Below are 25,337 nucleotides of genomic sequence, written 5' to 3'. Positions count from 1 at the left end.
GATGTTGAGAGCCTTTGTCTTTCGGTGGCTGAGAGTCAGAAGTGGCAATTCGCCCACCTTCCTTGGCAGGGACTGAGTGGCACATTTGGCAGAAAAGTGTGCTCTCGAGAAAAGGGAGCAGAGAATCTTTTGGCCTGGGCTCCAGCTAGGATAGATCAAGAGTAAGAAGTCACCCTTGCATGCCAACCAAATGCCACTGTAATTAAAAACAAACCTTTGGAAATAAAGGATTTGGAAATTATTTCAATTCCAGCACATTCACAGTATGAGCTCATCAATAGTTACAACTAATTCATTTGGTTACAGGATTTTTTTAGGCCTTCTTAAACAGAATTTTACTTTTTGTTTAAGGAAGTCCAGATAAATACATAAATCAGCAAATGAAAAAGAGAAATATATGTAATAAGGCATAAAGTTTCAGAAACTCCAGCACATTTGTATCTGCACCTCACATCAAACCTTCTAAGATGGCATTGCTTGAATTTTAAAAATGCAAAATGCCATCATTTTGATGATGCCAAATGATGGCCTCGACTATTAGATGCATCTATTTTGTTTAATGGCTTCATTTATTTTAATAACAAAGGGAAACTAGATTTTACAGATGAAAGCTTTTTTTTCATGGCTCCAGTGCAACTGGGATTTTAAAAATCTGTGATGTTAACCAATATGTGCTAATGGCTGCTCTCAGGAGCCCTATTTTATAAGATTTTATGCACTGGAAACCTACACTGCGTAACCACCACCAGAGTACCCCTATTTTAAGAAGGCACAACTGGGGGTGTGTCAGAGGTCTTGCGATTGTTCCAAGGTTCTCTTGTCAGAACGGATACATGTTGAGTAAAGTGTTGCCTGTGGAATTACTGGAGCAATGGGATTAACTCACTAAAGATTTATTATAAGTGAGGCAGGAAAGTGCTGCTCATGTGATTTCAAGGATAAGAAAATAATTGCATGGACCTCTTTTCCTCTGTTCAGAAATTTGCCTACAGGGTTTAATATTTTGTTGAGAATCAAAAAAATAAATCACAGCAAGGAACTTCAGTTTAATTCTTGTTTGATTTCTTCATTATGCTACACATCTATGGTGAATCAGGAGACCAGAAACTCATCAAAATCAATTTCCATAGGAACAAAAGACACACCATCTCAGAACTTCCCTGTCAGCCACTACGACTGCCCCATTTATTCAGAATATACAGCCAGTTTCAGGAAGGAAGGAATGAAGGAAGGAAGGAAGGAAGGAAGGAAGGAAGGAAGGAAGGAAGGAAGGAAGGAAGGAAAGGAAGGAAAGAAGGGAGGGAGGAAGGAAGGGAGGGAGGGGAGGGAAGGAGGGAGGCAGACATTTGCCCACTAAACATTTTAGTGAGATGACACAAACTCAACTCTGAAGTGGTATGGTTTTTGTTTTTGTTTGTTTTTTTAAATGAGAGCCATACCTTGACACCCTAGAACACAACAGATGCCACTTGCTAGCCACACACAGGATGTGGGGTGATTTCATAGACACTGTCTGGCCCAAGATGGTAGCTCATGATTAATGATGGCACCCTCCTTGGCCCGGCCACAGACAGGATGGGGTCCGATCCCAACACACATAGCCTCCGTCCACAGCCAATCAGCAGAGGTAAGCACATAGGCCTGTCAGGCCGACACATCATTCCTTCGACAACGTCAGCAAGTATGAATGTTCAATTATCTGTCCTAGAAATTACCCGCGCCTTTGCTTGTTGTGTAACTGCGCACATGGCACTCTGGCAATCCCAAAGACGAGGGCAGAAATGCCCCCGATAAACCAGTGACTGGGCTGGCTTTCCAACATTGTCATGCCATTGCCCTTGCAGTTCTAAATAGGAGGCTTATTTTTAGTTCTTTTCCTAAAACATATTTGAAAGACCAATGAGCCATCTATCTATCAATCTATATCTATCTATCGATCTATCTATCATCTATCTAATCTCCCTCTCAGCATGCTTGCATGTCAGCAGTCCTTACTATTTAGACACCAAAACTTCAAATGAGTCATCTTGTGACTTGCCGATCATACTGAGTCAACTATTCCTTATGTGTGACAATGAGCTGTTCATTATGTTTGGGGAGTCTTTTTATTTCATGAAGCCAGGTGTACATCATTTACCATCAGACCAAAATGACAAGAGTAGACTCTCCTGGAGCAGTGTCAAGATCAATTCAACTTCAGCTCATGCACCTGAAGGAATCTGTTCATGCCAGCCATCCCCCCTTCCCATCATTAAAAATGAGGCCTCTGGCAGAGGAGTGATTTAAAAAGCACACCTCCCTGAGATCATTTTGCTTATTAACCTTTACAGTTACTCAAATATTTGAAAATATTGTGCTGATTTGTTGAAGTTAAATTTTAAAACTTGCCTTTGTCTCATATATCATGGTGAAAAAAAAATTTTATCTCAGCAGACAGTTGCATTTGCATAGTTTTCATTGAACTCACATTCAGAGGTTATCAATAACAAGTTTGCAAACTTCTCATACAAGCAACAATGGAAGATAATGTACAGTAATTGCGTGATAACTTCCTCCATAACTGAGATAAAAACTTCAGTGCAATCTCGAGTTCACCAACCTCCATATGACAGCACAGACTTCAGTGGCTCAGATTGGGCCTCAAGGAATTTTACTCATAATGCTAAATTTTCAGGAATAGAAAATGCAACAATTTTTTCTTGTGGAAAACTACTGAAAATTAATTATTTTGCTTCGATTGTAACTTGTAAAAAGCAGACTGATTATGAAATGTACCTGTTGAGAGTCTAGCCTGTCCGTGGTCACAGTGCATTGTCTAGCACTATTTCTACGTGTCTTCTCACCTGCACTGTGAAGGTTCTTTTACCTTTTTTCTTTCTTCCTTTCTCCTCTCTTTCCCTCCCTCCCTCCCTCCCTCCCTCCCTCCCTTCCTTCTTTTCTTTAATTCTTTCTTTTCTTTTGTGTGTGTGTGTGTGTGTGTGTGTGTGTTGGCCTGCCTACTGGGCTCCCAAAATTGTTTTTTTCCAAATGACTTCCATTGTCCACCAGCTCCCGTTCTACTTCTTGGACACTCAACAGTTGACTTTCCTCCTGCTCTGCTAAAAGACCTGGGAGAATAGCACCTAAGACTCCCCTCTTCTCTATTTCTAAGTCTCTCTACCTTCATCTTCTCCTGATTCATGCTTATTGCTCAGCTCTTACTCTGAGATGCCATCCCATCATCCTCTCCACTCAACCCCTTCACTGTTGACTTGGTTTTGATTCTTGCTCTATTAATCTGTCCTTTTCTGTGTTCATCTCCAAAGGTACCTTCTCTATTGCCTAAGTGACTGATTGGACTGTGTATTAACAACCTGGGTGGAACATGGTAGCAATTTCATGACAGACAGCTGAATTTGTTTCTATGTGTAAACATGCTCAAATCTCCCAGGTCTCCTAAATATTAACAAAAGGAAAGAAAAACCTTCCCTTTGTGTTACCATTTCCTCAAGCCCCTGCCCAAATTATATCCTTTAGTATGCCATCTTGAGCAACTGCAAAAGGGTCTAGCCTTGCTGTCTGTTTCTATGGCAGCATCACTGACATGCTTCATACTATAACTTCCTTCTCTTTCAGATCAGCAATGATTTTCTCATCCCCATGTGAGGACCTTTCTTAGGCCTTCTCCTTCATAAATCTCAGGGTTTGGTCACCACTATTTTGAAACTTTGCTCATTCATTGGGTCAGTAAATATCATCATGCATCTATGATACGGCTCTGAAGATCTAGAGATGAGAGATTAAATCCTAAGCTCTAGATAGGAAGACAGTTTGTAAATAATGTAACCATGATTAGTACTTTATATCAGATGACCCTCAGGGTGCAGGGCCATTTCCTGTCTCCTGGGGAAGACCAGTAATGGCTTCCCCAACCAGTGACAGATGAGATAAGATGTGAAGGATACAGAAGAAAGTGTGAAGTAGAGAAGCAGTCAAGGAGGTGATGCATTCCAGATGAGGGAACAACATGTGCAGCTGAACAGAGTGCAGGACCATTCAGCGCCTGCGGGGAACTTAAGCCTTCAGGCTTGACTGCAGCCCCATATACGGAGCATGTATGGAAGGGGCAAGACAGGAGCTTGGGCTCTCACTGGGCCAGTCAGACCTCAGAGGGGCCTTGAGTGGCACATCCAGGATGATGTTCTAAGGGCAATAGGGAGATAGCACATTTTAAGTAGGGAGGGGACTTGGCCAAGTTTTATTTTAGAAAAATCACTCTAGTGGTAAAATGGCTGTTCCTAAGGGTTCCATATCAGAGGCAGGGAGGCCGGTTAGGGCAACGAGCAAGCAGGAGAGAACAAGGCAGTTGCTGTGGGGCTGAGAAGGAGGGAGAGAGTGGGGAAGTGTGTAGGAGGCAGAACTGATGGGCTTCAGGGAGTAAGCAACTATCTGTGAAGCGGAAGGAGAGGAAACTTTCAGTGCTGACTCCTAGGTTCCTGGTCAGAGCTTCCAGGTCCATGCAGATGCCGTTATCTGAGAGGAGGATGACAGGAAGGGGAACCAGTTTCAGCACCATGATGGATTATGTTTGGGGATGAACTCCGACTTCCTTGTCACTGGAGCTTCCTTCTTTTTCTTAGGATATTACATAGTTGGAGCCAGAAGGGACCTTGGAGATCAGTTCAGCCCATCTCCACATCTGATGGACCTCCTACCTGTCCCTCAGTCTCATTCTCTAGCCTCCCCCTGGACAGCCTTTTAAAATATGATAAAAATGGGCATTGCCCCCATTCTGTTTTGACCTCCTCCTTTTCTCTTTCAGCATGCTCTGGGGCCATGACTCCATGTACACGCGCCTCGAGCTTCACTGGAGGTAACACCAGAGCCATGTGCTTTCACCCCAGCAGTCCTGTCTCTAATTACTGGCCGTACAGCTCACGTGGGTGTCCCACCAGCACGAGAACCACAACATATCCCAACTTGAACTCCTCACCTTTCCCCAAAACCAGTTCCTTCTTCTGACTTCCGGTGTTCTGTGAAGGAGACCGCTGATACCAGGGCTCCCTAACTGCCCAACTCGAAACAAGGAAGTCACCTCTGATGCTCTTTTTTGCCAAATATCCATTCATGAGTGGTTACAAAAATGGCATCTGAGTCAGACGGGCTTAAGTTCAAACCCAGCCCCTGCTTCTCGCTATGCTCCCTCAGGCAAGTTGTTTAATCTCTGTGAAACTTGGTTTTCTCATCAGTAAGATAGGAGACAAACGGGACCTCCCTTGTAGGGTCATTGTGGGAATTCAATGAGATAAGGCATGAAAGTGCTTAGCCGAGACTTCCCCAGGTGGGGACAGAGTGGCAGCAGTCTGCCCCAGCAGGAGGAGTATTTCATCCACTGACATTATTTAAAATTGTGGGTGCAATTTTATCATTACTTGTAAATTCTTTACATACGTTGCACCGAGGATGAACAGCCCCCGATCCACCTCAGAATGTCATTGGCTCTCAGCATAACGTATGACCACACGTGTCCACTTTAAATGTTTCTCTGCATGAGGTGCCAGGTCTACCTCCCAAATATCTCCCACCCACGTGTTTCTGTGCACTATCACAACTGCAGCCTTCTTACCTGAACTTACTTACCAGTTCTTCTCACTCTAGTTCTTCCTACAAACTGCACCATTGGTTAGATCAGTGCCTAGAAAGTTCTGAGATGTGCATTCCTTGCACATAGTAGGCACTCAAATACATTTAAACTTAGTTGGAAAAAACACTTTAATGGCTCAATTTATATTGTCATTCAAAGATAAAGCTAGATTTGGCTACAATTCGGCCATCACTGCCGGTGGGGAAAAATAACAAGCACATCTGTGAAAGCTGCTTTTTCCTGCTGTGTGGTGGGATTAGGCCATCGCGTGGTGAAAACCATTGCAGCCACCACCGCAGAAACAGACCACCTAAGGTGTTCCTAGATAAGGGCCCTGCATCCATCCTGCTGCCAGTGCAATCCTCTCACTCTTGCTGAAATGTAGGGGCCAGAGTCACAGAGAGTGCTACAGACAGCATGGCATCCATGCAGGGACCCTGTAGCTCAGGTGGTGCCATAGAGCAGTCGTGACCCCTTAGAGTAAGTGCAGGAAAGGTGGGGCTCTGATAAGGTCATGCAGACTCGGCCTCAGTTCTCATCAGATCCCAAGAGCTGTGCGTGCCAGGCAGCTTGCAGCGCAATAACAAACCACAATTGTCAGTGTTGAGGGGTGGAAGTGGTGAGATCCAGTAGGGATAAGATTAGAGCTCTGAATTTTTTTCTCCAGCCTCCACTTTACTGGTATACTAAGATCTCTGGTAGATCTCCAGCCTTTCCTAGCCCACCTCCTTTCTGTAAAATGTCCCATCTGTTGAATGGGAGAATAATTATTAATTGTAGGATCACACGCAAACTAACTCCTCAGAATTAGTAGGCTTTGAAAATGAACTGGGATATGTGTTTATAGACTGATTTTTAAAAAATCAAATATATGCTATTTCATGCATGGGTCTTTGGCCTTTTTAACCTGGGAAATTCATCCCAACCATGGACTCAGTCACCGTCTTGAACAGTGAAGTGACTGATGTTGCTGAGTGCTCGCAGTGTCTGGTCCAACACGAACACTTTTAGGGAGCGAGTCCTGAGTGCCTGTCGTCTGGGTAATTGATGATGTTTTCACTTCAAGGTGTGGGCCGGAGACCCACGGGGCTCAAGCGGGGAAGTAAATGAATTGCCTTGACTACATCTCTTCCCCACTGCTCCTGATCGACGTAAACTCATTACTGCCAAAAGTACTTCAATATTACCAAGACGGGGTGGCAATACATATTTTTGAAAATTGTTAAAGCAATGCCTTTATTTTTACTTGGCATTAGCAAATTCAACACTTGGTTTGTCATTGCAATTCTTTGTGAAAATCTGGTCTTCGCTCAATTCACAGCGAATTATAAGTAAATGCCTGCACCAAAACAAAGCATAACCCACAATGCCGTCAGATGTACGCCTGGCCTCCTAATGTTGATTTCTGGGTCCCATGGCTTCCATAAGGGAAAGCACGCCGGGGCACACACGTACTGTATTTCAAATGAAGATTTTACGTAAGCTTATTTTTATAGTGATTCCGAGAGTAGCTGCTCTGCTTTTTAGCTATGCAAACTGGAAATAAAGTAGGCACCCTGCCAGCTCCCTGACAGCGGGCCAGGCCCGGGCTGCCATGGGTGACTCGCACAATGACATCTAAGTGGTCCAGAAGAGAACCCTGACTAATGGCTTTTGGATTCCTTATGACCTTTGATCCTTGATGACTTGGACCAAAATAAATGATCTGATTTCAAGAAACTACATCCAGCATGTGAACTCTAATGAGTGAGAGAATTTACCTGCTAAGCAATGATTAATAGGTACATGCCACTTACAATAATTCCTTAGATCTTAGCCAAACTAGAGAGAAAATACTTTTCAGATGCTTGCTTTTTAAAACAAATTCATCTTCCGGGATACTGTGGGCTCCGAGAGTGCCCACAGCAGATAAAGTCCCGACGCAGCGGAAACACAAAAGGATTTCCCGGAGCAGACTTCCAGTTGGCGAGTAGTACTAGGAACAAAAGCATTTCTCCCTCCAATGTATGTATTGTTTCTGTAGTTTGTGGTTCTGTTACTTTCTTACTGACAAAGGCTACCGGATCTGGAGGGCTGGGGGGGGAACTCGGGGGCCAGCACCAACACTGTACACGCTGCCCTCGCTCCCTGAGAGCTTCCACCACTGGAGCTCTGGAGCTAGACAGGGGCTAAGGGAAACATTCTATATCACTCGACCTTCAAAGCTACCTTTTCTCCCTCACAGAACACACAAATCCATTGCCAGCACAGCCCAAAAGAGAAAGTCTGTGTATCTGCAGAGTTCTTGGTCTGTCAGAAGCTTTCTGGGTATTTGAGAGACCCAATGGGAAGTCTCTGAGATTAATTTAGGGCAGCGACACTGCTCCGCATCCTACTATAATGGCGGACCCATGTCATACATCTGTCCACACCCCCAGAATGTGCAACACCAAGAGGGAACCATAATATGAACGATGGACTTTGGGTGACAGTGATGTGTCAGTGTAGACTCATCAGTTGGAAGGAAGGCACCACTCCGGTAGGGGCATCAGTACTGGGACAGGCTGTGCACAGGTGGGAGAGGAGGTATACGGGAAGTCTGTGAACCTTTTCAGCTCTGCTTGAACCTAAAGCTGCTCTATAAAATAACGTCTATCATCTAAAAACTTTGATATTCCAAAGAAAGTCCTTGTACACTGAAAAAGAATGGAAAGTTGGCCAAGGGAGGTGGGGGGAGGGAAACAGTCCAACTGACAAGGTTAAAGTAATAGGTTAAATTTCAAAATCAAAGAAAAAAATCAAAATATAAAAGTCAAAGATGAAGAGAAGCAGTCATCTTCCCACTTAAAATCTGTGTCTGGTGCGTGTGCCTTGGGTTCTCCCTATGCACAGTGTGGTCTGTGGGCCAGCAACACCATCAGCAGCAGAGGGCAGACTCTCAGGACCCGCCCCTCTGAACCAGACTCTTCATTTAAAAAACATGTGCAGGGCAGAGGGGAATAAAGGGGGGGGGGGGATGGGACAACTGTAATAGCATAATCAATAAAACATATCATTAAAAAAAAAGTCCCCAGATAACCTGAGTACACACTAACTTTTAAGAGGCACTGCTTTAGATGGAACAAAAGAATCTCAAATTCCGTAGCAATTCCACTTTTAGATGGTATGCTTTCATTATTTAAAGTTACCATTTACACCTGAGTTAAATCTGCAAGAAGGTACTTCACCACATCTCATGATACAGATTCAGAAGTGTGTGGTGATTACTGATGCTATATTGTGTAAAAATTAAAATCAAGAAAATATCTTCTGTTTAGAAACTGAACAATCATTCCACTTCTCCCCATCACATCAACCTAGTGATGTTTCCAGAGATTTGATGTATCACGACATCGCCATTACATGCTGATTTTGAAAACCCAGAGGCAGGCTGGGCCACGTCGACTTTGTCTTGGGTAAAGAAGGAAGTAATTACTGTCTAAGTTTACTTGGCATAAGAAGGAAACAGGACACTTCGAGCCAGCCTAACTTTTCTGTGGCAAAAGGTTCCTTCTCCCCAAATTGCCAGAATAATGACTTCGACCCTCCATTTTATTTCGGTTATAAAAATAATAGGGACCAGCTTGGGTCCCTGTTTCTCTCCCATCTTCCCGTGTCCAGTAGTTGACAAGCCAACACTATGATCGCATTCACAGCGTTTCTCTCGAAGTCGGTATTGGGAACCACAGGTGGGAAAACAAACACCGCCGAGGTGCTACCGAAGGCCAAACTTCTTATTCTCGGAAGCTCGTACGTACCACTTAGACATGTGAACAGCCCCAGAATACCACCGGCTGTGACAGCAAACCTATGTGACATGTTATTCATGTCAGTTCAGAGGTAGAATATAGCCTCTGTGGCCCTGAAGATTACCTGAATCATAACGTCACATCTGAATGGTATTTCATAGATTTTTTCCCAGAGGCTCCGAGCATCTACCCCTTAATTAAATCTAATTTTGGTTCCCAGCACAGAGTGTTATTGAGCATATTCACTTCTCGGGACGTGCAAGTGCAATATACATCATCTTCACCTTCTCACTCCAGCCGTATGAAGATGTTTCTGAGTGGGAACATTCCAAACTGATTTATGGTGCTATTGCAACAACTAAGCAACTAATCTTCCAGTATAAATGTAACACATCAGAACAACCTAACTGAAACATATAAATTCCACATATACTTAAAAAATATTAGTCTGTAATTTAATATAGCGGAATGTTTCTAAGCCTATATAACCTTGCATGCAGAAGCAGTTTTTCAAGCATTAATACTTAAATGGGTCACAGACACCACATCTGTCATTCTGTCCTGAAGTCTATGAGGCAAAACCAAGACTATGCTGGCCTATTGATTTTTCTAGCATTTGCTTTAATTTACTTAACCATTGAGAAATCCATCAGTACATAAAGGACAACTGTCCATTACTGCCTCATTTGCAGACATTCCTTTCCCTCGTTTTTTGTAAATATTTCCCTTAAATTGCTACATGTTTACAGTGTAAAAACGAATTAGGAAAGTGCTCACACCTGTTTCTGTTCGGTAACTGCTGCACTGAGGTATATGTAATGTGCTTAAAGATAGAATAAATATCTAGACATTATTACATCTGTGTGCAAAGGGTGGTAAATTAGATCCTAATTACATTAACAGGGATTCTGCCTCCCAGCTTAAATTTTACATGAGCACTCTGCAAAAATCCAAAAGCTCTGCTGTGGTTTCTTTATGAGCTGGTGATTACAGCTACTTCCTATGCGGTCACTAAATATTCTGTTTACAAATAAATGAAGAAGCTTTGAGCCAACTTGCCAGGGTAATAATCTATTTTTTCCTCCCCCTCCCTCTTCCCGACAAACCCTCGCCACATATGCATGGCAACAATCAGGAGCCCCGGCTTCATCTAATTACTCCATCACATAATTTCACAAATTGCCTTGTCACTGGGGAGCCTAGTGCAAAACACGCTCACAGTGGGATTTCAGGCAGCAGCTTTCATTTACTACTCATTCCTTGTTAAATTAAACACGAAAACACCAGTTGTGTGAAAGAAGTCAAAAAGAATGCCTGTGAAAGAGCCAGACAAGTGCATCTCCTATTTACCATTTCACCAGATACGTTGCTGGCAACAGGCACCTCGAACAGAAGGATCCCCTTGGCTGGCCCGTCCTTGTTTCGATGAAACTGCTGCAACAGACCATAATCAAAAGGCCACGAATAAACAGGCTTCTTCTCCAGAAAATAAGCTTCACCGTATATCAACAGGAAGCACGGGCACCTAGGACAACATCTGATACTCTCAAACCCCTGTGTTCTTTACCCTCTCTGCTCTCTGAACGCCTGGCCACGGTCCTCACGTGAGAATGAGGCTTTGTATCAGATGAATGATGCTAAGCCCTTTGAAGGTATAAACAGTACACCATATTTCCATCCTGGCTGCAAAGGAGGAACCAGATTCCACTAATCTTTAAAAGTTCTCAAACGGAAAGATCATCAATCAAGTTCAAACAGTATTAGATGATTTCCTTTTTAAGTATTAATGCCCTCCATGTTTCTGAAACACATCAAGATAAATGCTCACCCATCTCACTACGGATGTGGGTGGAAGAAAAAGAGTGTAGGGTGGGTGACATTACTAGGGGGCGTGAACCTGAGGTTACAGCCCTGGAAGCTGATATTTTTATATCAACAGCTAAACACTGCCACTGATAATTAAAGGTATTTCTTTGTAGCTCAGGAGCCAGCAGGTCAGGTACCATTTTACATCACAAACCAGTCCTTTATGCATGTAGATCTGCCAGCATTATCTGCACAGGGAGAAGAAGACATTAGCAGCAGCTGTCTCTCTGCTTTTACACTGAAAATTCTATTCATACAGACAGGTGGAGTAATTTAAAAGCCAATGTGGTGCAATTTCGATGTGACTAATGTCACTGCCTCCTAAAATGCCACCATTACCACTGTTTATGGAAACATTACTAAAATTACATTTTATTCATAAGAATTTTAGGATTCTGGTTATTACTAGCTTTAAAATGATCAGACCTCAGTGTCATACCCCAGAGCAGTGGCTTAATTCTCCAGGGTTTAGCAGCCTTCTTTGCTGAGAAACGACAGTTGGATTGTAGTTTCAAGAGTAATTGTGGCTGCATAAGCAGTTTCTTCTATCTCCATAAAGCAAATTAAAGACATAGCTCTTTGGCGTCCTGGACACGTGACAGGCAAAAAATCTTCAAGGAGCTAAATTCCGTGTTAGAAGGTTTAGGTAGGATTTGTATGAGGGAGGATTCCTCACCCCCAAACTACTACCTGACATCGTTAGTAACAGACAGGGGTAGAGATTTACATATTTCCATAGGGAAGGAGGAATAGGCAATGTTGAGACTCTAAAACTCTAACAATGCATAATTACTACAATTGCACAAAATATCAACAGCTGTAGCTATGCCCTTTTTATGGGCAGATATGTCTGAAAAACAACCTACATAGGAAAGGACCACCTTTCACACTTATTTGCCAATAACCATCAGATCGCATGATGAAGTTTTTTGCCAATGCCTCTGGTTCCCATTTGTATTAAAAAAATAGAAATGAGCTAACTCATATAATTATACTTTTGAACTCCCACAGTGCAGTTTGATTTGCCCTGTGTTAGAGAGGCAACGTGGTGGAAAGCACATGGAAATTCAAGTCAGGAGCCCCTGGTTCCTGCTTAGCCAGTTCCTAGCTTTTGACCTTGAAAAAGAAATCATGAACTTCTCTAAACTTCATTCTTGTCATCCTGCCTACCTTACAGGATGGTCTTAAGAACTAAGGATATGTGGAAGTATTAAACTACAAAGTACCACAGAGATACACAACTTTATTTAGCCTTTTGATCCATTTTTCTTCAACTGTTAAAAGGACAGAATAATTCAATGTCAAAACAGCCCAGCAATTAGAAGATATTTTTTTTAAAACCTCCATAAAAATAACATTATGTAGGCAGGAGATAATTTCATTTTTTCTTAAAAATAAAATCAAGTCATTTTTGTAGAGCTTCTCCCCCAAGAAGTTCGGAAACTAACTTTTCTTTAAATAATAGATAGGAATTAGTCCTGAACTTCTATTATAAACTGCAGTAGTATTTGTCTCCACTCATTAATCTTTCCTGAGGTGAGTGTCCCTGTAAACAGACCACACCTCCAGGCCCCGGGACGCCCTAAGAACTTCCTCGGACACTGGATTCTCAGAGGTCACTCGTGTCCCGGGAGAGCACCTGGGCTATGCAGGGGCGCCAGCAACAAGGACAATGTGGAAGCTGGCGCAGCAATCACAGACTATTGCACAGTGAGGAGCAAAGACAACCAAAAGGTATTGTTTTTTTCACACCTTTTGCTGTGTGTGTGGAAAGAGATAATACCAGGAGGACATTCAAATACAAGTAGCTAAGTCAAACCAAAGTCTCCATTTCAGAATATTTTGAATACTATATTTAAAAACCAAGCAATTTGTATCTCATTTAAATATCAACTAATACAGGATGTTTGTATTTGTAACACTGGGTTTGCTGAGGTCTGTCTTTCCTTTCTAGTGCTCAAAGATAGAGCAGTACACCGTGTACAGGGACCCATGCTCACTGGGTGGGAATTTGCTGAGTGAGGGCATTTTGCAATGGCAAAAAAAGACAAGGCCTAAAATGTGCTTGAAATGTTAGAAGATTGCCTGGAATAACTTTTGCAGCTACTCCTTTGCTCTTGGAAGTTCTCTGTAGACCCACCAAGACCGGATGCCTTGTCTGAGTGCCTGAGAGCTCTCTCATGCTCGCAGCACACTGAGGTGAGTACTGAACCTATCGAGGCAAGCCAGCTCTACCAGGCTCAGGACTCTGCAGTGTAGGCAGAGTCATCAAACACCAGAACCCTTGTGAGGATCAGTCGTTTTGACGTGAACTCACACGATCACTATCATTACTACCTTGGAGCCTTAAAAAATATTTGCCACCTCATGGCATTCAGTATAAAGCAGGTAAGTGTGGGTCCTGACCAGGTGGGTTTTGTGACCCAAGCAGCAGATCATTGCAGCATGGTCTCCACTCTTTGGTTACCGTCTGGTATGGGCTTTACATCAGCAGAAACAGAAAATTAGAGCCATAAGTATAGAAGTAAAACAGACCCATTTTCCCCACTAGGATTGGTACAGAGGGTAGGGGTTCAGTTGCCCAGGTCCATGGGGACATACACAGACAAAGACGGGCTCACACTTCTGTAAGAAAGGCTGATGAGCAGTGATGGGATGTTTTCCGCTCACTCAGACAAAGTCTCCCGAATTCCATGATGTACACATTTACTTCTACTGGCAAAACAACCACCGCCCAAACCACAACACTTGGATCCTTTCTAAAATGAAACCACCTGAGTCTCTCTCCATCAAACCTTCACAGGAAAGCAAAGGACCTTCATGAGAAATCTTAAACATTGAGAAAGTGAGAAGCCAAGCTTACATTACATCAAATTCCTAAGGGGTGAACTGAGTTAGTGTAAGGAATACATTCATGCACATCTATGCGATGCTCCGGTTTTAATCTGAAAGATAAATTGAGGAGGAGCAGTTGCATAGTCACTGACTGAGTTTGATATTTTATCTTCAAAAATATATCATCACTAAGAGGAATCAGAGGGAGACATGATATTGATATGTGCTTTGAAGTGTAAACGGCTGGCTAGTGTTCAAAGAGGTGTGTGCATCAGCCACCAGCAACTTAACAAATTGGGCTTATATGGACACTTTGGTTTTGAACCTGATCCTTCATTTAATTAGCCCGATTAAGAGGATATCGGAAAACCAAACTATAGTGTATTTTTTACCTAGCTTTTCAAACAGAAGGAAAATCTTCAATAATTTGACAAATTGCTAGCCAGACCCTCCGCGAGCTCCTTACAGAAGGCACCAGTCATCGGTGAAATGAACAAACCATCTGACTGAGCACAAAAACCTCAGTCGCACCCTGAAAATAACAGAGCCCCAGCCAGAGCTCATTTGCTTGTGAGTTCTATGTACCTGGATAAATGGACGATTTTAAAGTTGGACATTTGTTTTTACTTTTGATTGTTTTCTTTTCCCCCCATGCCTCCTCATCAACTGACTGTAATTACCCCAGGTCAGAGGTGCAGACTGGGACGGGAAGAAAGGCTGGGGCCAGGGGAAGGAGGTGTGTGGAAGGCTGGGAGAGAGCTCTGCCAGGTCACTAATGGCCTCTGGGGCAACAACTTGGAGAACAGGCTGATGCTTCGCCTTTGATCTTCTAATTCACAATGATCATTAGTATTAACTCTGATTCTTCTGGGTGAAGAATTCCAGCTGTAGCCTTTTCAGTTTACCTGACCTAAGAAAATTCATCACCCATCCCATTAGGATTTCAATAACCAGCTAAGAAAAAGAAAAAGGCAGTTGCCCCAGAATCCAGAAACCATCGCTTCATTATTAAAACAGACTTTAGATGATGTATATCACAGAAGAATTAGGGCATTCCAGCATTACCCCCAAGTAATTAAATAATCTCTTCTCTTTTCCTCCTGAGACAGATGATTTCCAATCGGGTAAAAGAAAAAAAAATAATCAGGGTTCCTATCTAATCAAAGTTGAAATATGCTATCTCCTAAGGAGCTGAGATCTTTTCAAATTAAAATACAGGGATTTGTCATCCAAGCCTGGGTCACTTTCAAGCAAAGCCTAGCTCTGACCCATCCTCATCACTAAAGACTGTGAAGGTCAATGGCAACTCCACGCAAGGGGAGAAGTAATAACTACAAAGATATTCTTCTTACAGAGTTAAGAGAGCTCATTTTTCACACACTACATGGACATCTGGAAGGAAAAAAAATTCTCACTCTTTCATACTAGTTTTCAAGTCTCTCGATTTAATAATGTATCTGTGGATAACACGTGGTGAAGAAGGAATCAAAGTTAGCTGCCGTCTCCACCAGCCACTTCTTTGGTTCAGGCATATATGAGAGCATGGAGAGACTTCAGGATGAGGTGGAAGGTGACACTTTGTACTACCCCAACCGACACTGCAGGCAACAGTTCAGGAACATGCTCTTCCTGTCACTGCCTTCTTAGGACTAACGGTAGCTGAAGGGTGCTAGCTGGTAAGGCACAGTAAGAAGATTCGTTGTTAAAACTGACAAAGTACGGAGGTCAGGAACAGGCAGAAACAGAAATGGGAGGAGAGGAGCAAATTCCTTCCACTACCTACCTACATGCCCACCTATCTAACACCTTTTGACCTTTCGTTCACCTGGATCAGCGGAATGGGTTGTCTGGGTACCAATTAGAAGTATTCTTTCACTGTAATAATAACTCGTAATAATTAGAGAGCAATTCTTCCAAAATTGCAAGCAGAGATATGACACTGATGTCTCCAGCAGATCTTATTACCAAAAGCAAAACTGATGAAACAACAGCTGTCTCTTCTAGAGCGTTCAATTCCCAATTCAATTCCATTTACTCCATCCTCAGAGTGGCAGACCCGCAGGGCACTTTTCATCTAATAGTGTTTCTATGGAAACGCCATTCGCAACCTGGAAGATCTACAACCCTTCACTTTGGTTTTATCCACATTGAGAGGAAAGTCTTATAAATAAGGAATTGAGACATAAATTTGGCCACAGACAAAAAAGTATATATTTTTCCAGGCTAGAAGCTCACAAAAAGAAACAAAATGAAACCAAATAGCAAAATACATGCATCTAACTTAGAAACAAAGTTGGTCTCAATAGCAGCCAATGGGATCCTCAAGATCGCTGAAAGAATAAGGAACCCAAGAACACGAACACGTGAATGAAAATGAATTCGCCTTCAGGACCACCTCCCCAACTGGTCAGCGCCAACCAAGTGCGGCGCCCCTTGAGTGGTTTCCTTCCCTGAGTCTGCAGGGCTGCATTTCTATAACCTCCACTCTTCTGACTTCCAGGATTCCTGGGACACACAGCAGCTGCATGCAGGGAAATCTGTCACTGCGTACTTTAAATAAGAACCATATTAGCCATTTTTCTATCTAGATTATACTTAAAATTGCAATATATTAGGGGAGGAAAACAAAAAAAAAAGACCCTTAATTTTTACCTTATACATTGTATTTATTCCTTCTCATTTTCACTAGCACAGGTCTTTGTGACACTATGTAGCGAAATAACCGCTAATATGCAAAACACACCCAGCTTAACATTATGACACAGGAGGCTATATTTACAGTTGGAATAATACCCTTAAGAAGGAAAAAGAAACCTTGATGTGACATATGCCCCTGAACTGATTGTCACTCTATAGCAGCTCATATGCCAATATTAAGTACTTTTTAATTGTTTGCAATAATTTGTCTTCAGGCAAATGCAAGCATTCAATTAATAAATGCTTTTATTTTCTTTCTAATTCTTTCTTATTACCTAAATGTCAGTCATTCTTTTCAATTCCAGGGAATAGTTGTTTTAAGAGACCTTCTCTAGTTATCAAAATTGGCACATGTTCAACTAAGTAGTGTAGGCTGAAAATTTACATCAGTGAAGTTTCCTTTTTACCCTGTATCACCGAAGTTCAAAACCTGTTTCCTCTTTCTTTTATTGTTTTCATTATGCACAAGTATGTCCAGTTGAGCTTGCTAGAGACTCTAAGTCCAAGAATGAAGCTTTAGTTCTCTCTTTGGAGTAGTAAAATGTGGTACTGATTTAATCTACCTGTGGATAACTACAGAACAACACATTTTTCTTATGCAGCTGGGGTGCAAATCCAGAAAGGTTTTTTTCTCTTTTTTATTCAGGGCCTATTCTGCTGCTCTAACACACAAATGCTTGAAAGCCTTTTCAAAGGCAGATTTTTTAAAACTGAATAAGCCCAATTAAAAGGTTGACCCATTTATTTGAAAAAGGAAAAAAATAGCAATTTGCTTTTAAAGAGGTGTGTGAGGTTTTACAATGTGTCTTTGGCATTTAATATATTAGTTTTTATAATTTTCTAATGAATTGTTATTGCTATTGTTTTAATTAGCCAGTTTCCATTGCTCTTTTATATCTAGCAAGATTTAAGGAAGAATTTTCTAGATATGTTTAATTAATTATAGAACAAGAATGTTACATTTAAAATTTGTAGACAGTCTTCCAAATGAATCATGCATCCCTGGAGACCTCTCAGAACTTGAAATAAAGTTGCTGAAGGATTAGGACTGAGATGTCAGTAGTTACTTACATTTGGACAAATCACAACAAAACTCCCTTTAAAACTCTATAGGTCTTCCCACAAAATGTATTATAATCAGCTCCTGACTATAAATATTACCTAAGCAGTCTGTGCATTCCTTCACAACGTGTAACAGACAAGAAGAGCGTTCCTTGTGGCTGGAGACCTGTTGGCCCTCGTAATTAGAGAAGAGAGGAGGGCATCTTTCTCAGGGGGAAAGAAAGAGGGAGAAAAATTAAACATATCTCCTAACTTTGTTTTTTACATGATATTATGAGAGCCTTTTCTTTTTAGACACCATTATCATTATCAATATTTTCGTGTGAGCAGATGGCAGGGGAAGGGGGCCAGAGGGCATGGAACTATCTAACAATCGGCGAGGTGACATCTATGAACACTCATAGACGTGGGCAAATGGGTCCCCCTTCCAGGGCCACGAGGGAAGCCAGCACAGACCCCAAAGCTGATGGAAATCAGGCAACTCACAGATAATTCCTACTACAATCACCCCAATAACATAGACCACTAAAAACATGGCACTGTAGGTAAAATCATACTGGCTGTCAAAAAGATTTTTGTTTTGTTTTGCTTTTTAAAGAAGGTACTATTGCTTTCTGCAAGCATCTTCACAAGGATATAACCTAGGAAACCAGGAACCCTGATGGATGCATAAAAGAACTTGCTTCTCTCTCTCCTGGTTCTATCTGAACCAATATTTGATTATATTTTTTTCAGGGGCAACTCAGCTGCAAATAAAGCCAAAGCTCCCTTGCAGAGTGAGATGTAGGCTGACTAGATCTATTCATTTTGTTGTTGTTGTTGTTGTTAGTACAGGAAATAGTAACATTTTGGTGATGACTTCAGGGTCGACCTGACTTTGTCCCCTCCCTGAACTCATCCTCCAGATCAGGTTGGCTGCTTAGCGCTGGTGATGAAATACCAGCCCGGCTGCATCAGCACTATTGACCAACTATCACTTCTTATCTCCCGCTGATTTCAAAAGCCCCAGCCCCTCGCCCTCCCTCTCCCATTCAGCAGTTTGGGAGCACAGGTGTGCAAGGCAGACCTCAAACCGTCTCTGCACGGCAGCCAGTGTCCTATCAACACTGGCACCTCAGTCAGGTCTTAGGTAAGCCTACTAGGATGTTAAAATCAGCTAAACAATCTAAATCTTCAATGAACTCCCAACATTAACCAACCCCTAAAGCTGACTCCAAAATGGTCAGCATCATCTAGTAACTGTTTGGAATCATCATGGGAAGAAATGATGGGTGGAGACCATTTTTTTTAGTTTCTCCTGCTGTTCTCAGTTTTGATTTTACTCATGGATGCTGGAAACTCTGGAGTAATTTATAGCCTTGAGTGTCATTGGAGACACAGCCTCTGTCCAGAGTTGCAGAACCAGCATGGGCTTCAACACCCCCTGCTTGTCTCCCTGCATAAGAACACGTCACTGAGGACCAAGGCTTTGAAAGTAGGCAAGGGTGTAAGGGTCAACAGGTCAAGACACATTTGCCACAATTGTGGCAGGTATCAGAGTTAACTTTGATACTTAAGGAAAATAAACTGTGGTAAAAATAGTAACATAAAAGGTTTCCTCCTGACATTTTTTTAAAAGGTAAGATTCTTCCTATTCATTCATTTCAGGCTAGGCTACTCTACCACCTGTCTAAATTCCCCCCTTGTCTCCCAGAGTGAAAGTCCCCTGGTCAATAATTTTGCTGAGTTTTTAAATATTATTTTACTCATAAATTTCCATTTTTATCTTCTTCCTTGGATGTCATTAAATCAGTGTGCACTTACAAAAATATTCCACCACAGTATTATCAGTATAAATATTTTGAACATGAAATTCATTCAGAACAATAACCAAACCAAACAAATCCCTCGGTGGCAGAAAGCCCCACATCTCCAGTTTCTCACATCTCCAGGAGAGTTCCTGCAGTGAAAACAGCAATACTCACACAGACAATATAAACTGTTACTCTGCTTGAAAAGTCACAAGGGACTACACAGGAAGAGCTGACTCTATATTGCTGTTTTCCTTTACAGTTCTAAATGCAGGGGCAACTTTCGCTGTGCAGCTCTGACTCACATGAACATTTTGGAATGGCAGCCAGTGCATTCAAACCACTTAAAAGCAAATTATGTGAGCACCCTGCCATTGCAACAAGATTGAATTTTTGCGGACCATTCGTTATAAAGGTCCATGAAAGCATTAGAAGAAATTAAGTCCTTCTCTCTGGGGTTGGTCTTACTTGCTTCTTAGTGAAAGCGGGTTGTAAGTACTTAAGAGGCACACTGAGAAAAGCAGCATCATTAACATGCATACTTAAAACCACAAGTGCACATGAACGCCTAAACCTTAGAACTTAGGAAAGTTAACAACATAGCAATAGCGAACTTCAAATCAAACCCCTCATTGGGGGTATGCATCTAGGAAATAAGTGCTGACACTTTTGTAAAAACTGCGGGAACACTTTTATGAAATATTCCAGGTCCAGAGGGATCACTTTTCCCCCATTTTTTTCTATCAAAACTGTCCATATTTAGTTTACATATGTCATTTAGAATCCACTTACTGTTAGATGCTGGAACAGCCACGCCCTCATGATATTTGTGGCTACTTTGGGAAAGATGCCACGCTTTTTGTGACGCTTTTTGTCCTTATCTGGATCATCATCGTCACCTGTGCTGGGGGAAGCTACACTGTTGTCCAAGCCATCACCTGCAAACATAGTGAATCAAATTTTGACTGATGCTACCTTGACATGCTTTATTCAAATAGAATGCCTTTGGATATAAACAAAACCAAAAGAGCAATATAAATGATTAATAGTTTATTTGGTACTGTTTTTTTTTTCCAAGACAGAGAAAGAACAAGGCCTAGGCTCAAAAGTGGTCAGGTCTAAGGGACTTCTGCCAGAGAACAGTGTAAAAGGTCAAAGGGAGTGGAGGGGAATATCCAGCCTCTCTAGCAGCTCTGCTACCGTGGTAGTTATTCAGACGCGTACATCTGAGACACGCTAAGTGTAACTCCTTTGGGAAGTTAAAAATGGCAGCCACCATGGTCAGAGTTGTGGTCCCCGCCTGGGTCTTCAAATCCCACATGGAGTCGCTGATGTCAACTTGTGAGAAGATACATTTAAGATATTAACTATTTCCACAAGCAATATATCTTAAGACTGAATTAGGCCAAGGAAATGTAGGTAATCCATCACATAAGCAGTTTTGACATAGGAATGCTTCAAATAGAATATAATTTATCTTGTCATGGAAAGAGAACATCAAGTTTAGTAAGGGGAAATCTTACAAAATTGTTTTTAATTAAAAAACAATCACTATTTAAATCAAATAAAGTGATGTTTAATTAAGTCAAGTGGAATTGTATTACCCTAATAATCCAGGCAATTTCTAAAATTTCTTATACATTTAAATTATTCTTACTGGGAAGTCACCTGTTTACACATGCCTGTGTGTTGGATCCTATTTTTCCAGTGACTATTGTTAGAACATTTAAGCTGTTTCTTTTAGAAAATATTTTGGCTTTGTGATACAATAAATTTCAAAATGTATTATTTCTTTTACATTGCCATGTCTAATAAAAAAAAATTCAGCCCATATAATCACACTGTTCAAAATAAGCCTAAGGTACAACGAAAAGTAAATACTTTGCGTTTTGGTGCAAAAATCAAGGAAAAACGATCGTGAACTAAACCCACTGCACTAAAAAGTAGCTTAGCATCTATTGACATGCTTCTCTACCAGGAGCCCCAGCTCTCGGTGGGAGCTACTGGGTTTTAGAAAGGGGCCTGTTGATCTGGACCCAGAAAGAGGAACTTAGCAGCAGGGCTTAGCCATGAGGTAACCCGTGTCCTGAGCGCACATCCGTTTGGTGGTGTGAGTCACTGGAGAGCAGCCTGCACGGCCCACAGCACCAGGTGTGCTGGAAGATGCACTTCCCAGGGACTGTATATCGCCTCAGGAGTTCCCGCCTTTGCTCTTAGCCTACATACTCTATATACAAAAAGAATCCTCTAGTTGAATTTCAGGCTAATCCATAGCAGTTATGTTACCATGAATCAGTTGTTTCTAACAGCTCCCTCAGGAGATGCTCAGCACCTCTCCCAAAAAGAAAATTGTCCCCACATTGCCTTGACTTGTACTGAGTTCAAGTTTAAAATTTTGTTGGTTGAAAAATAGACTAACTTCAACATTTCTGCTGTGATTGCAGCACAGGCCACACACACAAAGTGCAGAACTTTTCAGAGTTTACTCTTTATTAATTTAAAAATGTATAATTTTATATTGTACTGAAAATCCATATATGTTTATTAAAGTTACCACAGAATCATGGCTACATTCTCAGCAGAAAATATCATAAAGACCCATGGTTCCAAAGCTCTCAGTGTGTGAATGAGGAAAGTGCTGGTGTTCCTATTAGTTGACTTGCCCAAGGTCACGACGCAGCCTGGGATGGAGCTGGTAAGTCTGTGCTGGACCAGACCCTCCCACCCTAAATCAATCTGCTTTCATCCCACCCAACCTTCATTTGCATAACCAAGTGTTTCATAAGATGTCCCCTTGGATTTGCCTAACAAATTCTTTGAAAGTCCAGTATTTAAAGAGGCTTTTTATTCAGAGAAGCAATTCACCATATAACATAACAATTCATTAAAGAAACATGAGCAAAGAAAACAACTCAACAGCTTTTAAAATTTCAATGGGCTAATCCACTTGCAATATGCAAAAGGTAAGCAAGGAAAAGAAACATATTACTTGATCATTGATTAAAAATGAAAAGCTTCTAACGTAACCACACAGTTTTTCACCACCATGATTGTCTTCCACCTTTTAAAAAAATAGCCTTTCTATCCATCTCAAAACCCCTTCAGATTAATTTAGCAGGCAATGCTTAGTGCCTGCCTAGAAGAGAATTCATTGATAATTTATGGAAATATCTACCATAATCCAGCAGAGATGACTTTTTTTCAGCTTTGTGCATCAATAGATAATCAAGGCCTTAAAGCAACCCTAGCTTCCCATTACCTCGGGCAAAAGAATTCCTGAAAGCGTGCCTTGAGGGCACCTGAATTATATACTCCATTAGGAGAGGAAGGCTTTCTGCATTCCATGTGTAACACTCACCAGAACCTTTCCTGTTTATTTCTGCTGTATGAAAGCAGAAGCATTAGGAACAGAATTTTTTAAGTGAAGACTTATGTAGATACAATGGAGAAACCTTTCAAGCAGGAGCCAGATCACCCCCTTCAGTCCCTGGCAGTGACCTCTCCCGAATAAAAGGTTTCTATTACATCATTAGCTCCAGCCAAAAACAGCCTTGGCTTAATGCACAGTTTGTTCTTCCTACTGTTTTTAGGCAAATACAGCTACTTTACTCCCATCTGGGAGGGAAATTACACTGCTGGGTTGTAATCTAAGACAAGATTTTCATTGGAAGCAAATGCTTTCAATCCAGTGTAAATACTGGTGCATGTTCAGAAAAGCCTAAAACAATAAACCCTGCTCCTTCCCGACACAAGTTAGGGAAATGGAGAAGATGGGGAAGGAGAAGATCATAATAAAATAGACTATTCCAAAAGCAAACACTTCCATAGATTTTAATAAATTGTTTAACCTCTTCCACTTTCTAAAATTGAAAATTGATCTCGCCACGTCTCCACCTCAGTGGACTGTCTAAATGGTCAATTGTACCTTTAGCATATCCATTCACTCTGCAATTGGATACAGTCACCTCTCTGCGGTCTCCGGAGGATTTATTTCCCTTTTTTATGTTTAAGATCACTAAACAAACTTGGAGAACCGCCGGCCGACCACACGGCAGCAGGCAGCAGCTCTGAACCACATTTGTAAAATGTCAGCAGTGACTTCATTCCTGGAGCTGACTTCTCCTGCCGCCAAACGAAGGCAAACTGAAAAGGTGGAAATAATCATAAAAATGATGCTAGTCCATAAACAAGCTTACAGCCTCATTAGGATAGCAGTAGGCTCCAGTGGGTGATTTATGCTCGTTTTGCTGATGCTATGAGGAAATGCCATAGGGTGACTTTAGCCAATTGCTAATGGTTTCTGACAGCTTCTTAGCAACTAGTGCAGGCAACGATGTGGCGTTTGCTAGTGACAGAAACCGAAAATGTCATATTATCTGCCCATGTGTCATGAAGTCCATGTGGCAATTAACTAGCCGGCCAGTGACAGAGGGGCCAGAGGCTCCTGAAAATGGCCTTTGGCTATGCAGAGGCAGCGGGGGCTAAGCACAGACTGGCTGCTCATATGCAACATTCTAATGCAGAAATCCACTTCCTGAGACTTCCAGGCTCTGATGAGACCAGGCCACTCAAATCCCTTTCCTCCCCTCACCGAAGTGAAACTCGGGGCTCCTCTCTCTCTAGGCCCTGGCCCTGGCTGTTCTCAGAAGGCTCTAAAGAGATCTGCTTTGATGTGATTCTCCGAATGGCTCCTTAACTGGCAATACCTGGTTCTGTGCTTTTTGGATGCTGGATTCAAAGGTTCTGGCTGTTTTTTGGCTCTCTCCCAAATGAGTCTGAAAGGACTGGAGATCACTGAAGCAGACGCATTGCCCGTCAGGTTGCTAGGAATAGAGGAACTCTGTGCAGCCACAAGACACTGTTTTCAAAAACACCAGGCTTCTAACAAGCAGAGGGAGAATCTTGGCCACACTTTTCAGTTTCTGAGCTATCAAAACCATGCACTATATGTCAAACTGTCAAGCCTTTCAGCGTGGGCCATTTGCCCTTTCAAATAATATTTAAGAATTGTTTTTACAAAATTTTATAGGCCATGGTCTAGTGAAAGAGGCCAAGCAACAAAGAAAGGAATTTGTACTACAATTCGTCTACGGACAATTTCTTGTGAGACCTGGGCCTGTCCCTGCGGAGCAAGGCAGGTGACCTGTGGCAGCTCCCAGGCTGTCAGAGAGCTCAGATTTCAAACACGCTCAACTCAAACATCCCGAGTCGCCTATTTAAGCATGCCCAGGCATTTAGACTGTGCTATCTCGAGCCTTTCAAGGCAGGATAAAGCAGCATTTATCGTATTCAGGCCATTCAATGGGTCACACTGACCGTGTCAGCAGGGGCTCCTCTCCGGCAGGTCAAAGCCCTGCTCCCATTTTTCTCTGCCTCCTCACAGGCTGCCATTCCCAAACACCTCCTCCGAGGGAGGCAAAAACAAAGCCCAGGAAAGTGCCTGAGACTGACATCACGATGGATGGGGATTTGCCTCGTCAGTGGGCCAGCAGGTATAACTAAAAGGTGGGGTCCATCGGAGGGCTCCTCATGTCACAGGGGCAAAACTTCTAATGACGGATATGAATTTTCAACTGCCGGGGCAAATGAAGGTGCAAGGTTGGGGACCCCCTGGTTTTGCTAGAAGTCGACTGAAAGCCACCCCAGCTCCAGGAACGGTTCATTAAAATGCAATTTTGTATTGAGACCCTGTCATGT

At 42.1% G+C, this 25,337-nt stretch overlaps 1 protein-coding gene across 2 annotated transcripts in view; it reads right to left on the bottom strand.

The window, feature by feature from the left end:
- The window catches only part of MEIS1 (Meis homeobox 1), a 129,830-nt gene that overhangs the window by 37,014 nt on the left and 67,479 nt on the right, over positions 1–25,337 (bottom strand). For both annotated transcript variants that reach the window (XM_028517643.2, XM_028517640.2), the window contains exon 8: positions 20,433–20,578. In XM_028517643.2, the coding sequence (XP_028373444.1) occupies positions 20,433–20,578 (146 nt within the window). The remainder of the gene's footprint in view (positions 1–20,432; positions 20,579–25,337) is intronic.

This window comes from Phyllostomus discolor, chromosome 6 (assembly GCF_004126475.2).
Source record: "Phyllostomus discolor isolate MPI-MPIP mPhyDis1 chromosome 6, mPhyDis1.pri.v3, whole genome shotgun sequence".
In the NCBI taxonomy this organism is placed as follows: Eukaryota; Metazoa; Chordata; class Mammalia; order Chiroptera; family Phyllostomidae; genus Phyllostomus; species Phyllostomus discolor.
Note: the sequence above shows the minus strand (reverse complement) of the source record. Positions and strands in the feature narration are given on the sequence as shown.